Source organism: Bubalus bubalis, chromosome 6 (genome assembly GCF_019923935.1).
Source record: "Bubalus bubalis isolate 160015118507 breed Murrah chromosome 6, NDDB_SH_1, whole genome shotgun sequence".
In the NCBI taxonomy this organism is placed as follows: Eukaryota; Metazoa; Chordata; class Mammalia; order Artiodactyla; family Bovidae; genus Bubalus; species Bubalus bubalis.
In genome coordinates, this window is record NC_059162.1 from 23,591,023 (window position 1) to 23,606,573 (window position 15,551).

Sequence of the window (15,551 nt, forward strand, 5' to 3'; positions counted from 1 at the left end):
GCTAATATGGCAGCTAGTAGTAACATTGGCTATTTAAATTAACCAAAATTCAAATAAGTCTGACAATCAGTTGCCCTGACTCAAAAGTCACATTTAATAGGTCAATAACTGTAGAGGGTTAGTGACTATATATAAAGACTCCACCTAGGGCTTCCCAGGTAGCTCAGTGGTTAAAAAAAAAAAAAAATCCACCTGCCTGTGCAAGAGACATAGGTTCAATCCCTGGGTTGGGAAGATCCCCTGGAGAAGGAAACGGCAACCCACTTCAGTATTCTTGCCTGAATAATCCCATGGACAGAGGAGCCCGGCAGGCTACAGTCCATGGGGTCACAAAGAGTCAGATACAACTGAGGCTGCAACATTCACTCATTCAGTCAGGGAGACAGAGAGGACCCAGGGAGAGGTCAGCTGGGATTGCAGCAGTCATTGTTGGTACTTGCTCAAACAGTATCATGAAAGCAGCCCTGACTTCTGACAGCAGCCCAGATGGTTCAACTTTAACTAACACTGGTATTCCCAGGCCTGGGTTAAGGAATGCTCCAACCCTGTCCACTTCATTGGCACAATGTTGCACTAAGTCTGGGAAAGCCACAACAGAGGAGAAGACTCGACCTTGAGTTGGTCTGGGAAGAGCTGTAGACACCTGCAGACGGCACGTTAGGCCTTGGCAAGTGCACAGGCACATGAAGAGATGTTCAAGATTGCTAATTATCACAGAGACACAGTTCAAAGCCATAAGACACCACCTCACACCTATCAGGATATTATCAAAATCCCGACAGGCAACGAATGTTGGCAAAGATGTGGAGAAAAGGGAACATTTACACACTGTTGGTGGAAATGTAAATTAGTGCAAACACTATAGGAAACAGTATAGAGGTTCCTCAATAAACTAAAAATAGAATGACTATATGCTCCAGCAACTCCACTCCTGGGTATATACCTGGGATAAATGAAAACACTAATTCCAAAAGAAACATGGGCCTCAATGCTCATGGCTTCACTGTTTACAATAGTCAAGACATGGAAGCAACCCAAGTGCCCATTAACAGATGGTTGGCTTATGAAGATGTGGGATATGTACATGCAATGGAATGTTACTCACCTGTTAAAAGGAATGAAATCTTGCCATTTGCAGTGATGTGGACAGATCAAGATAATATTATTCTGTGTGAAATAAGTCAGAGAAAGACAAACACTGTATACTATCACTTATATATGAAATCTAAAATATAATACAAATAAATATACCTTTAAAATAGACTCATAGATATAGAAAACAAACTATTGTTTACCAAAGAGGAGAGACAAGGGAGAAGGGGGTAAATCTAGGGTAGAAGATTCAGAGTTACAAACCACTATATATATAAAAGGAGATAAGCAACAAGTGTATATTGTACAACACATGGAATTATAGCTGTAATAAATTTTAATGGAGTATATTGCATAAAAACACTGAATCACCATGCTGAATACCTGAAACTAATATAATATTGTAAATAAACTCTACTTTGCAATTAAAAATTTAAACTATATGAAGGACAACAGGAAAATCCACAAATATGTGGAAATGAGACCATGTACTCTTTAAAAGCCAATAAGACAAAGAAAACATAAGAGAATTTGGAAAATACCTGCAGATAAATGAAAATGAAGCCACACAATCCCATCTTATGGGATGTAGCAAAAGGTGTATAAAGAGAGAAATTTATAAAAGTGAACACTTATACTAAAAAGAAAGCAAGATCTAAAATAAATAACTGTACCTTACACCTCAAGAAATTAGAATAAGAGAAAGAAAACCAAACCCAAATTCTGCAGACAGAAGGAGAAAATAAAGATTAGAGCAGAAATAAATGAAAGAGAATAAAAAATAGTATTAAAAAAATAAAACTGAGCTGGTTTTTTGAAAAGATCAATAAAATTGACAAACTTCGAATTAAAATAAGTAAGAAGAAAGGAAGACTCAAATATCTAAAATAAAAAATGAATAAGAAAACATTGCAATTAATGTTACATAAGTAAAAACTACAAAAGACTACTATGAATAATTGTATGTTAGCAAATTGGATAACTTCAGAACTGAATAAATTTTTAGAAACAGAAAACCTATCAAGGATGAATCACAAAGAAATAAAATGTATACATATGCCTATAACAGTGAGAAGATTGAGGACTAATCAAGAGACTATCAACAAAGAAAAGCTCAGGATTAGAGGGTTTCACTGGAGAATTCTACCAAATATTTAAAGAATAATTAACATCAAGACTTCTTAAAGTCTTTCAAAGAACTGAACAGGCAGGGACATTCCCAAACTCATCCTATGAGGCAAGCATTGCCATGATATTAAAACCAGATAAAAAATAACAAGGAAAGAAGACCTCAGAGCAGCATCCCTCATGAATATTAATACAAAAATCTTAAAGAAAATGCTAGCAAACTGAATTTAAGAATGCACTAAAGGGATCATATTCCATGACCAAATGGGATTTATACTGAATGAAAAGATGGCTCAAAACATGAGAAATCAATCAATGTAGTATACCTTATTAATAGAACAAAGGATAAAACACATATGAGCATATCAATTGATGCAAAGTATTTGAAAAAATTCAATACACTTTCATGACAAAAATGCTCCCAGACTAGGAAGGGAAGAAGACTACCTCAAGATAATAAAAGTCATAAATAAAAAGTTAACATTATACGCAATGGGAAACCTTTTCCTTCAAGATCAAGCACAAGTGGGCAAAGATATTCACTCTTGTCATTACTATTCAACATAGTACAGGAAGTTCTAGCCAGAGCAATCAGACATGAAAAAGAAATAAAAGACATATAAAATGGAAATGAAGAATTTAAATAATCTCTGTTTGCAGATGATATGGTCTTATATACAGAAAAACCTAAGGATTCACCAAAAAAAAAAAAAAAAAAACACCCTTTCTTAGCACTAACAAATGAATTCATCAAATTTATGGGATACAAAATCAACACTCAAAAATCAATGAGAAAACTGAGATGGAAAGTAAGAAAACAAACCCATTATACTAAAATACTATGATATTATGGCCTTTAAAAGTATAAAATACTTAGGAATATACTGAACCAAAGCGGTGAAAAAAGTGGGAAACCATAAAACATTGCTAAAAATCCCCCAAAGACACTTCAAATTGATGGAAAGACATTACTTGGTAAAATATAATAACTGATAGTCATTATGATGGTTTAGTCCTGGCATAAAGATAGATATATAGACCATATGGTATAGAATTGAGAACCCAGAAATAAACCCTTCCATATATGACCAAATGATGTTCAACAAGAATGTCAAGACTACACAATAAAGAGAAGACAGTCTCTTTAATAATGTAGGGAAAACTGGATATCCACATGCAGGAGAATAAAGCTGAACCCTTACTTTACTTATACATATACAAAAATTGACTCAAGGTGGATTAAAGAACTAATTGGAAGAACAAAAACTATTAAATTCCTAGAATGAAGCACAGAAATAAAGCTTCAGGACACTAGATTTGGGAATGATTTCATGGTTATGATGGCACTAAAAAGTACAGGTGACAAAATAAAAAATTGATAAAGAAGATGACCACAACAAATTTTAAATCTGCAAACCAAAAGATACTGACTAGAAAGTGAAAAGGTAATCTACAGAATGGGAGAAAAATAACTGCACATCATAAGTCTGATAGATGCACGTCTATCAGAATATATAGGACAGTTCTTCAACTCAGTAATAAAAAATTAATTTGATTTAAAAATGGGCAAAGGACTTGAATAGATACTTTTCCAAAGAAGTATACAAATGGCCAATAAGCATATGAAAGAGTTTCAGTATAATCAGCAAGGAAATGCAAATCAAACCACAGTGATACATCACCTCAACCCATCAGAATGGTCACTATTAAAAGTTTGGAAAATAAGTGTTGGTAAGGATGCAGAGAAGACAGAAGCCTGTAAACTGTTGATGGTAATGTAAAATCATGCAGCCATTAAGGAAAGGAGTATAGAGTTTCTCAGAAAGTTAAAAATAGAATTATCATGTATCTAGCAATTGAACTTCTGGGTATATGTCCTAAAGAACTCAAAGCAGGATCTTCAGGAGATATTTGCACACCCATTTTTAAGGCACCATTATTCACAGCGGTCAACCCAAATGTCTACCAACAGATGAATGACTAAGAAGTATGGTATATACATACACAGAAAAGCATGCATGCTTAAAAAGAAATGATCTACATCTGTTATTATCAATGACTTAGAAGATAATTTACAATATATTGTGTATTAAAAAATGACAATGTCTAAAATAGTATGTAATATTTTTAAATATAACATGCTATCTATATTTTATGGCATATCCTAAGATGGAGAAAGAATTATACCTAAAAATTCTGTTTCAGTGTGGGCAGAGTTTATTAAAGACAGATGCAGGCTGAGGATAAAGGAAAGGCTTGCATTTTCTACTCTATGTAACTCACCTTTTATAATATATATGCATTGTTGTTAGTTTTTGTAAATAAAGAGAAACAGGTCTAAGCAGGCTATTTCCATAAAGTTTTGTGTTAACAAACAGATGCTGCAGAGTTTAGCCCAAAGATAATATTGTAGCAATAGGAGCTTCAGAATTAGTGTTTTAATCAAGAAATAATGCAATGGTGGAAAGGAAAATGGTAGAATGAATATAGAAGACAGATCCCAACTGCCTTCCCCAGTTTAGGCTGCTGGGGACTTGAGAACATTAGCCAGATTTACAGACTGAGGAAATTGTAATTCCTGGTTCGAACTAGGAGCTCAGCACACTCAGTGAAACTTTCATTGGTCCCTAGTCAGCTCTCTGCTGAGTTCTCCCCTTCTTCATGTCCTTTATGTCCATTGCCTCTCAGCTCAGTAACTGACTTGACTAGGAACCTGAATCTTCAGACAGGCCCTTCCTTACTGTCTGCTAATTACACTCACAATTCTAGGAATCCATCAGCAGTTGAACTTTGGGGTATATGTCCTAAAGAACTCAAAGCAGGATCTCCAACCAGGTCATTTCCACAGTACACAGGCCTCCTCCTTTGCCACCCCCCTGAGCGGGTTCTCTTTGAGGGATTTCCTATCCTCTGCTGGAGGCTGAGGGGAGCTTTATACCAGTGCTTGAGAATGGCCAGGACCCTTCCCTCTAACAATCTCTCTTTTTTAAAAATTATTTTTATTTATGAAAACTTTTTATATTATATCAGAGTACAGTTGATTAAGAATGTCATGTTAATTTCAGGTATATAGCAGAGTGATTTAGTTATACAAATACATGTATCTATTCTTTTTCAAATTCTCTTGCCATTTAGGTTGTTACATAATATTGAGCAGAGTTCCCGGAGACCTGGGTTCGATCCCTGGGTTGGGAAGATCCCCTAGAGTAGGGAAAAAGATACCCACTCCAGTATTCTGACCTGGAGAATTCCATGGACTGTATAATCCATGTGGTCACAAAGAGTTGGACACAACTAAGCAACTTTTACTTTCCCTGTGCTATACTGTAGGTCCCTGTTGCTTATCTATTTTATATACAGCAGTGGGTACTAGTCAATTCCAAACTCCCCAGAACTCTCCAGCCTCTTTTCTGTTTCTTTCCCCTCTGTCACATCAAACTTCTTGAATGTGGTCTAGACTTCCAAATCCCCATTTCACATCACAACCTTTTGGTATGTGTATCCTCTGCAGTTCCTCCAACAGTTCACACTAAAGTCTCCATAACTTCCTTTTGCTAAACGCAGCATTTCTTGAACTCTGGTCACATTTCACCTGTTGACCAAAGGTGCTACCAGGGGTGGGGGTGGGAAGGTAGGGTCTCCGCTTATTTTCTCAGGCTCTGGTGCTACTCTGGCCACCTCAGATGCTCTTTCCTTTGGCCGCAAGTGAGCCCAGCAGAAAAGTGGAATGATGAAGTAGCACAATGATGAAGTGGGCACAGCAGCCTATGAGACATCCAAATCAACACATGGGAAAACCGGGTGTATCCTAAAGTCTATAGAAACAAGAAATGGCCCAAATTACAGCGAGCCTTTAGCAAATTCTCTGTTGTTCCTCTTATTCTTTAGTCCTTCTCCTTTTCTCAAGCTGCTCTCTGTCTTCTCCAATCCGCAGTCTAGCTTTTCATTTTATTCTGGCGCACCTTCCTTGGATTCTTCCACGTGCGCCCAACGGCACCGCCCAGAGAACGAACTACATGCGTTGGGCGGGGCGTGTAGCTGCAGGGGAAATCAGCTAGCCTCAGCCTGACCCAGCCTGGCCCAGGGCTGCGCTCCCATACACAGCACCAGCGAGCTTTGCACGCACTGCTCTCCGCGCCTGTAGCGGAGGTCCCTGGAAGGCTGACTGTCAAGGCCACAGTGGCAGGGACTGAGCCAGTGGGGAACAGGCTGTGCCATGAGGTCAGTGAGGACCTGCCTCTCCCCAGGCTGGTCGCTAGTCCTGGCGGTGCTCCTGGTTGACTCTCTTGGCAAGGATTTACTTTTTCACCCTGAGTGGGGCTTTGACTCCTATGAAATCACAATTCCCAAGAAGCTGAGCTTCCGTGGAGGGGAGCAGAGAGCGGCCAGGCACATGTCCTATCTCCTGCAGGTAAAAGGCAAGGACCGTGTCCTTCACCTGTGGCCCAAGAGGTTTCTATTGCCCCGGAATCTGCAGATTTTCTCCTTCACAGAACAAGGAAGACTCTTGGAAGATCACCCTTATATACCCAGCGACTGCAACTATATGGGCTTGGTTGAAGGAAATCCGGATTCTGAAGCTACCATAAGTACATGTATGGGAGGTCTCCGAGGCATCCTGAAAATTGCTTCCAATCATTACCAAATTGAGCCCTTCAAGGCTTCTTCTAATTTTGAACACATGGTATATCCCCTGGAGAAAGAGGAAATTCCCAATCAAATCTGTGGCTTAACTAATGAGGAAACAGTAGAGCAGATGGCCCAGCATGAGAACATGGCTAGGACTCCAGATTTCACTGAGTCATATGTGCACCAAAAGTACTTGGAATTAGCCCTGGTCTTTGATAACAGTAGGTATTTATATTTGAACTCTAATCTTACTCAAGTCATAAATGATGCCATTCTTCTGACTTCGATTGCAGACTCTTACTTTCAAGATGTCCGTATGAGAATACAGCTATTAGCTGTTGAAGTATGGACAGACAGAGACAAAATAGCACTTAATTCCCCAGAGTTATCACAAGTTTTAGGCCAGTTTGTGCAGTACAGGTCACGTGACCTACGTGTTCGGATTCCAGCAGATTGGGCACACCTGTATGTTCACAAAAAGTTTAAGGATGCGCTTGCTCATCACTGGGGAAGTGCATGTAGTATGATGCCTTCTGGCTCTACAAGTTCTGTGCTAGATAGAAACCTCCTTGGCCCCGCCACTTGGACTGCTCACGTTCTGGGCCACAGTGTGGGGATGACCCATGACCCTGAATACTGCCAGTGTAAGGGCAGGCACAGTTGTATCATGGGCACTGGACGAACTGGGTTTAGTAATTGTAGTTATGCCGAATTTTATGCACATGTAAGTTCAGGATTAAACTGTCTAAATAATCTCCCAGGCCTAGGCTATGTGGTTAAGAGATGTGGAAACAAAATTGTGGAAGAGAATGAGGAATGTGATTGTGGTTCGACAGAGGAGTGTGAAGAAGATGGGTGTTGTCAACCAGATTGTAAATTCAAACAAGGTGCCAGCTGTAATATTGGACTTTGTTGTCATAACTGTCGATTTCGTCCATCTGGATACATGTGTCGGGTGGAAGAAAATGAATGTGACCTTGCAGAGTACTGCAATGGGACCTCAGCTTTCTGTCCAAATGATACTTATAAGCAGGATGGAACCCCTTGCAAGTACGAAGCCCACTGTTTCAAACAGAGTTGTCAATCCAGGTATATGCAGTGCCAAAAAATTTTTGGACTTGATGCCAAGGATGCTCCTCATCAGTGCTATGATGCAGTTAATGTAATAGGTGATCAATATGGGAACTGTGGCATTATAGGAGTTCGTAAGTATAAAAAGTGTCCCAAAGAAAGATCCTTATGTGGCAGGCTACAGTGTATAAATGTCGAAACCCTCCCTGATATGCCAGATCACACCATCCTAATATCCACTCATCTGCATGAAGAAAATCTCATGTGCTGGGGCATTGGCTATCATCTAGCCATGGTACCTATGGGGTTACCTGACCTGGGTGTGATAAATGATGGTACCTCCTGTGGGAAGGAGCGGGTATGTTTTAATAGAAATTGTGTGAATAGCTCAATCCTGAATTTTGACTGTTTCCCTGAGAAGTGCAACCGCCGAGGAGTTTGCAACAGCAACAGAAACTGCCACTGCATGTATGGTTGGGCCCCTCCGCTCTGTGAGGAGGTAGGATATGGAGGAAGCATCGACAGTGGCCCTCCAGGACCAGTAAAGGAAGGGGTGCCTGTCTCAGTTCAGGTTGTGTCCCTTATGGTAATGCGCCTTATTTTCTTGTTTATCTCAGTGATCCTTGTGTTATTTTGGAATGTCCTAGAACACTTCTGAAGCCAAAGAGAGACACCACCAAGTAGCACTGGAGCAGAACAATTCAAGGCGAAAAATATATCTGTATCAAGAAACCAAAAATGTAATCAGGCAATCCACAGTAACTCTGTTTACAACACAGGGTCATAAATTAAATAAGCTTCTCATTTGTCCATACAGCTCTTTCTTCCTTCAATTTATTTTACCTAATTTTCTTTGAGTTTTTGATCAGCAAATAAAAAGTACTCTTGATTTGGAAACAAATTGGTGCATCTTGCTCTCCCCTTAGTTTGGGATGAAGTTTGGATCGCCTTTAAAAAAATGCCCTACTGGTTTTCTGAACACGCATATTGTTAGTTTCATAGAATTACGGTGGATTTCAGGGTAACGTACTGTCTTTCAGTCCCAGCAAACAAAGCCGTCATCTACTTTTCCCTGTCTCCCTCAGTGTCATCAATGAAATCATCAGTGTCTGTGCCCTATGTTGAACCATGAATGGTGATTGCCACATTTTATATATAGAAGGTGATCGCTTATGAGGGATGTCCCTCACTGTGCGGTTCACACACAGCATAGAAATCTGGTCTCTGACTCAGTGTTTGGGTTGGCCTTGGCTGGGTTGAGGGCTCAGAGGACTGAGTGGCCCCTTCAGAGGAGTCAGTGACCACCTCTTGCTCATCATCCCAGCCCTGTGACAGCCGAAGTGTTTTGGTCTTGTTCTGGGCTGAACCCTCCTGCTGTTCCCTTAACTTCCATGGGGCTCCTTCTTCCCCAGGCAGCACTGCAGGTCAACTGTACCCCCACTCCAATCTCCTCTTTTCTTAGCCATGTAGTTCTTCTAACTAAAGAAGTTGTGGGGCTTCCCTAGTGGCTCAGGCAGTAAAAAATCTGCCTGCAATTCAGGAGACCAGGGTTCGATCCCTGGCTCGGAAAGATCCCCTGGAGAAGGGAATGGCTACCCACTCCACTATTCTTGCCTGGAGAATCCCATGGACAGAGGAACCTGGTGGGCTACAGTTCACAGAGTCACAAAGAGTCAGACATGACTGAGCACACACAAAGAAGTTGTGGGACACACTCATGATAAAGAGTGTTCCCTTGGACTGTTTGGGGACTCCTCTTAACTCAGAGTAGAAAGAACATCAAGATAATTTTTTGATCATCATAATTCTAACTTTTATCAAACTTAGCCATCATCAGAAAAATCCTAAAAAAGCAAGGACATGTGGTTATGTAGCTACAATACTGAAAATGGTAACTACCATTTATTGTGTTTAATCTGTGGCAGACAATGTTCTAAGCAATTCACCAGTGCCAATATGCATGACAGTGAAAGTCACTCAGTCCTGTCCAACTCTTTGCAACCCCATGGACTATAGAGTCCATGGAATTCTTCAGGCCATAATACTGGAGTGGGTAGCCTTTCCCTTCTGCAGGGGATCTTCCCAACCCAGGGATCAAACCCAGGTCTCCCACATTGCAGGTGGATTCTTTACCAGCTGAGCCACAAAGGAAGCTCAAGAATACTGGAGTGGGTAGCATATTAGCAGTCCTGAATATAAGTCTGTGAGGTAGGTGTTGTTATTTTCCTGTTTTCTAAAAAGGAAATGGAGGACAATGAGGTTAAATAACCTGCTCAAGATTATACAACTAATAATTGATGCCACTATTCAATGTAACTTTATATGAATATTTGGAAATTCAATTTAGGGAGGAAGATTTAAATAAAAATTTATGCTTATTTATACATCATAGATATTTTCAACATTTTTGTTGTGATAAAATGTATAAATATTATTATTTACATAAAGCATTCATGCAGTGTGATAATTTAATATACATATATATTGCAGAGTGACTACCAAGATCAAGGTAATAACACATCCATCACCTCACAAACTTCAATTCTCAGAGGGTAAGGATACTTAGCAGCAACCCTCAACAAATTTCAGATATACAATACCATATTATTAACTCTATTTATCATGCTGTATATTAGATCTTCAGAACATATTTAATTACAACTGAAAGTTTGTACCCTTTGTCTTATATCTACCCATTTTCCCCTCTCCCCAGTCCCTAGCAACCATCACTCTATTCTATTTCTCCGAATTAGTCCCTTTAAAATTTTTTTTCAGTTGTAAGTAATACCATATATTACCTTGTTTCTGTGTAGATTTTTAGTTAATGCCCTCCTGATTCATTCATGATTTTTCAAATGGCAGGATTTTTTTTTTGGCTAAATAATATTCCATTATGTATACACATGTGTGTAGTTTACTAATCCATCCATACATTAAAGGATGTCTAGGTTGTTTTACGGAGAAGGCAATGGCACCCCACTCCAGTACTCTTGCCTGGAAAATCCCATGGGTGGAGGAGCTTGGTAGGCTGCAGTCCATGGGGTCACGAAGAGTCGGAAACGATTGAACAACTTCACTTTCACTTTTCCTTTCATGCATTGGAGAAGGAAATGGCAACCCACTCCAGTGTTCTTGCCTGGAGAATCCCAGGAGTGGGGGAGCCTGGTAGGCTGCCATCTATGGGGTCGCACAGAATCGGACATGACTGAAGCAAATTAGCAGCAGCAGGTTGTTTTAAGTCTTGGTAATAGTGAATAATGCAGCAATGAATGAGAGACTCCAGATATCTCTTGAAGGTATTAACTTGCTTTGAGTATGTAGTCAAGAGTGGAATTTCTGGACCTTAAAGTAAGTCTATTTTTAATTTTTTGCGGACCCGCCATAGTATTTTCCATAATGGCTGTACCATTTATGTTTCAAAGAACAGTGTTAAAGGGTTCTTTTTTTTCACTACTCACCAACATTTGTTTTTGTTTTCTCTTGTTTGTATGATCATAGCCATTTAATGAGATGAGAGGTGATATTGCATTGTAGTTTTGATTTGCATTTGCATGACGATTAGTGATGTTGAGTACCTTCTCATCTACTTATTGTCATCTGAATGTCTTCTTTGGGAAAATATCTATTCAAGTCCTTTGTCCATTTTTTAATTGGACTGTTTGCTTTTCTGCTGTTGAATTCTAAGAATAGCACATATATTTTGGATATTAAACCCTTATCAGATGTATGGTTTATAAACATTTTTCCCTATCGTGTGAGTTACCTTTTCAATTTATTGATTGCTTTCTTTGCTGTACAGAGGATTTTAGTTTGGTGTAATCCCTCTAATTTTTTTAGATTTTTGTTACCTGTGTTTTTGGGAGGCCTTATCTAAGAAACCATTGCCAAGACCAATGTCAAAAACCTTTTCCCTAAGTTTTTTTCTAGGAGTTTTAAACTTTCAGCCTTTATATTCTTAAGTGTATAGTTTAGTAGTGTTAGAGATGCATTCACATTGTTGTGAAACCAGTCTCTGAAACTCTTTACATCTTGCAAAACTGAACCACCATACACATTAAATAAAAGCATTTCCCTTTTCTTTGCAGCCTGTGGAAACCACTATTCTACTTTATGTCTCTATGAATTTATGTTTCTATATGAAACATAAATTTACCTATGTTTCTAGGTACCTCATCTAAATGAAATCATATAGTAATTTTTGTTACTGGCTTATTTAATGTAGCATAATGTCTTCAAGATTCATCCATGCCTGCATTCTTATGCAGGTGACAGAATTTCCTTCCATTTAAAGCCTGAATTATGTTTATATATATATATATATGCTCAGTCACTTAGTCATGTTCAAGTCTGAGACTCCATGGACGGTAGCCTGCCAGGCTCCTCTGTCCAAGGGATTTTCCAGGCAAAAATACTGGAGTAGGTTGCCATTTCCTTCTTTGTATTATATGTATGTATCACATTTTGTTTATCTGTTCATTTGTTGATGGAAAGTTGGGTTGCTTCCATCTATTACTTATTGTGTTAATGCTGCTATGAACATGAATGTACAAAAATCTGTTCATGCTTCTTATCCCTTTGGAGAAATACCCTGCTAGGTATTTTGGTAATTCTATTTTTAATTTTTTGAAGACACCATACTATTTGTCATAGCAAATGCACCCTTTCACATTCCCAGTAGCAGTGCACAGAAATCCAGTTTTTCACACTCTTGCCAACACTTGCTATTTTCTAGTTTAGAGATAATAGCCATTCTAGTGGATACAAAGTGGTTATCTATTGTAGTTTTGATTTGCTTTTCCCTAATGATCAGTGGTGTTGAGCATATTTTTGTGGGCTTATTGGCCATTTGCATATTTCCTTTGGACAAATTTTAGTTCAAGTCCATTGTCAATTTTTAAACAATTTTTATTTTATAATTGGAATATAGTTGATCTACAATGTTGTGTTAGTTTCAAGTGTAGAGCAAAGTGGTTCAGTTATACACATAAATATATCAATTTTTTCAAATTCTTTTCCCATATACGTTATTACAGATTATCAAGCAGAGTTCCCTGTGCTACCCAGTAGGTCCTTCTTGGTTATCTATTTCATATATGGTGGTGTTTAGTTGCTAAGTTGTGTCCAACTCCGGCAATCCCATGGGTAGCCCACCAGGATCCTCTGTCTATGGGATTTTCCAGGAAAGAATACTGGAGTGATTTGCCATTTCTTTCTCCACGGGATCTTCCTGACCCAGGGATCAAACCCAGGTCTCCTGCACTGCAGTCAGATTCTTTACCAACTGAGCTACCAGGGAAGGCTATTTCATATATAATAGTGTATATTTGTCATTCCCAAACTTTCAATGTATCCCTCTTGCCTCCATTGTTCCCCTTTTTGTAACCGTAAGTTTGTTTTCTAAGTCTGTTAGTATATTTATGTTTTGTAAATAAACTTATTTTTATCATTTTTTAGATTCTGCATAGAAATGATATCATATGATATCTTCTTCTAATATTTCACTTAGTATGATAATCTTCATGTCTATCCATGTTGTTGCAAATGCCATGTTGCTGCAAATGGCATTATATTTTCTTTTTTTGGTTCCTGAAAAGAGTATATATACCACATCTTCTTTATCCATTCATCTGTCTGTGGGCATTTAGGTTGCTTCTATGACTTGGCTCTTGTAGGCAGCAATGCCTTTGGGGTGTATATACCCTTTGGAACCATGGTTTTCTCTGGATATATGCCCAGGAGTGGGATTGCTGGGTCATTTGGTAGCTCTGGGCTTCCCAGGTGGCACTAGTGGTAAAGAACCTACCTGCTGATGCAAGAAATCCTGGTTTGATCCCTGGATCAGAAGATCCCCTGGAGGAGGGCATGCTAACTCATTCTGGTATTCTTGCCTGGAGAATCCCATGGACAGAGAAGCCTAGTGGGATACAGCCCACAGGGTTGCAAAGAGTTGGGCATGACCGAAAGTGACTTTTCATGCATGCATGCATAGTAGCTCTATTTTTAGATTTTTAAGGAACCTCTGTGACTGGTTCCAAATAGGAAAAGGAGTTCGTCAAGGCTGTATATTGTCACCCTGTTTATTTAACTTCTATGCAGAGTACATCATGAGAAATGCTGGACTGGAAGAAACACAATCTGGAATCAAGATTGCTGGGAGAAATATCAATAACCTCAGATATGCAGATGACACCACCCTTATGGCAGAAAGTGAAGAGGAACTCAAAAGCCTCTTGATGAAAGTGAAAGTGGAGAGTGAAAAAGTTGGCTTAAAGCTCAACATTCAGAAAATGAAGATCATGGCATCCGGTCCCATCACTTCATGGGAAATAGATGGGGAAACAGTGGAAACAGTGTCAGACTTTATTTTTCTGGGCTCCAAAATCACTACAGATGGTGACTGCAGCCATGAAATTAAAAGATGCTTACTCCTTGGAAGGAAAGTTATGACCAACCTAGATAGCATATTCAAAAGCAGAGACATTACTTTGCTAACAAAGGTTCGTCTACTCAAGGCTATGGTTTTTCCTGTGGTCATGTATGGATGTGAGAGTTGGACTGTGAAGAAGGCTGAGTGCCGAAGAATTGATGCTTTTGAACTGTGGTGTTGGAGAAGACTCTTAAGAGTCCCTTGGACTGCAAAGAGATCCAACCAATCCATTCTGAAGGAGATCAGCCCTGGGATTTCTTTGGAAGGAATGATGCTAAAGCTGAAACTCCAGTACTTTGGCCACCTCATGCAAAGAGTTGACTCATTGGAAAAGACTCTGATGCTGGGAGGGACTGGGGGCAGGAGGAGAAGAGGACGACAGAAGATGAGATGGCTGGATGGCATCACTGACTCGATGGACGAGTGAACTCCGGGAGTTGGTGATGGACAGGGAGGCCTGGCGTGCTGTGATTCATGGGGTCGCAAAGAGTCGGACACAACTGAGCGACTGATCTGATCTGATCTGATACTGTTCTCTAAAGTGGCTATACCAATTTACATTCCAATCAATAGTTTAGGAGTGTTCCTTCTTCTCTATATACTCTCCAGCACTTACTGTTTGTAAATTTTTTTATAATGGCCATTCTGACCGGTATGAGGTGGTATTTCATTGTAGTTTTTATTTGCATTTCTCATAGTTAGCGATGTTGTACATCTTTTCCTGTGCCTCTTGTCCATTTGTATGTTTTTGGAGCAATGTCTACTTAGGATTTCTGCTCATTTTTTGATTGGGTTTTTTTTATATTGAGTTGCATGAGTTGTTTATAAATTCTGAAGATTAATATCTTGTCAATTGCCTAATTTGCAAATGTTTTTTCCCATTCTGTGAGTTGTCTTTTCATCTTGTTGATGGTTTCCTTTGCTGTGCAAAACTTTTGAGTTTAATTAGGATCCATTTGGCACCCCACTCCAGTACTCTTGCCTGGAAAATCCCATGGACGGAGGACCCTGGTGGGCGACCATGGGGTCGCTAAGAGTCGAATATGACTGAGCGACTTCACTTTCACTTTTCACTTTTATGCACTGGAGAAGGAAATAGCAACCCACTCCAGTGTTCTTGCCTGGAGAATCCCAGGGACGGGGGAGCCTGGTGGGCTGCCGTCTATGGGGTGGCACAGAGTCGGACACTACTGAAGCGACTTAG

At 39.4% G+C, this 15,551-nt stretch overlaps 1 protein-coding gene across 1 annotated transcript; it reads left to right on the plus strand.

The window, feature by feature from the left end:
* Positions 1–6,387: 6,387 nt before the first annotated feature.
* On the plus strand, positions 6,388–9,381 carry LOC102416389 (disintegrin and metalloproteinase domain-containing protein 30). The gene has a single exon (XM_025288009.3). The coding sequence runs from the start codon at positions 6,437–6,439 to the stop codon at positions 8,576–8,578; it is 2,142 nt and encodes a 713-aa protein (XP_025143794.3). The 5' UTR covers positions 6,388–6,436; the 3' UTR covers positions 8,579–9,381.
* Positions 9,382–15,551: the final 6,170 nt, after the last annotated feature.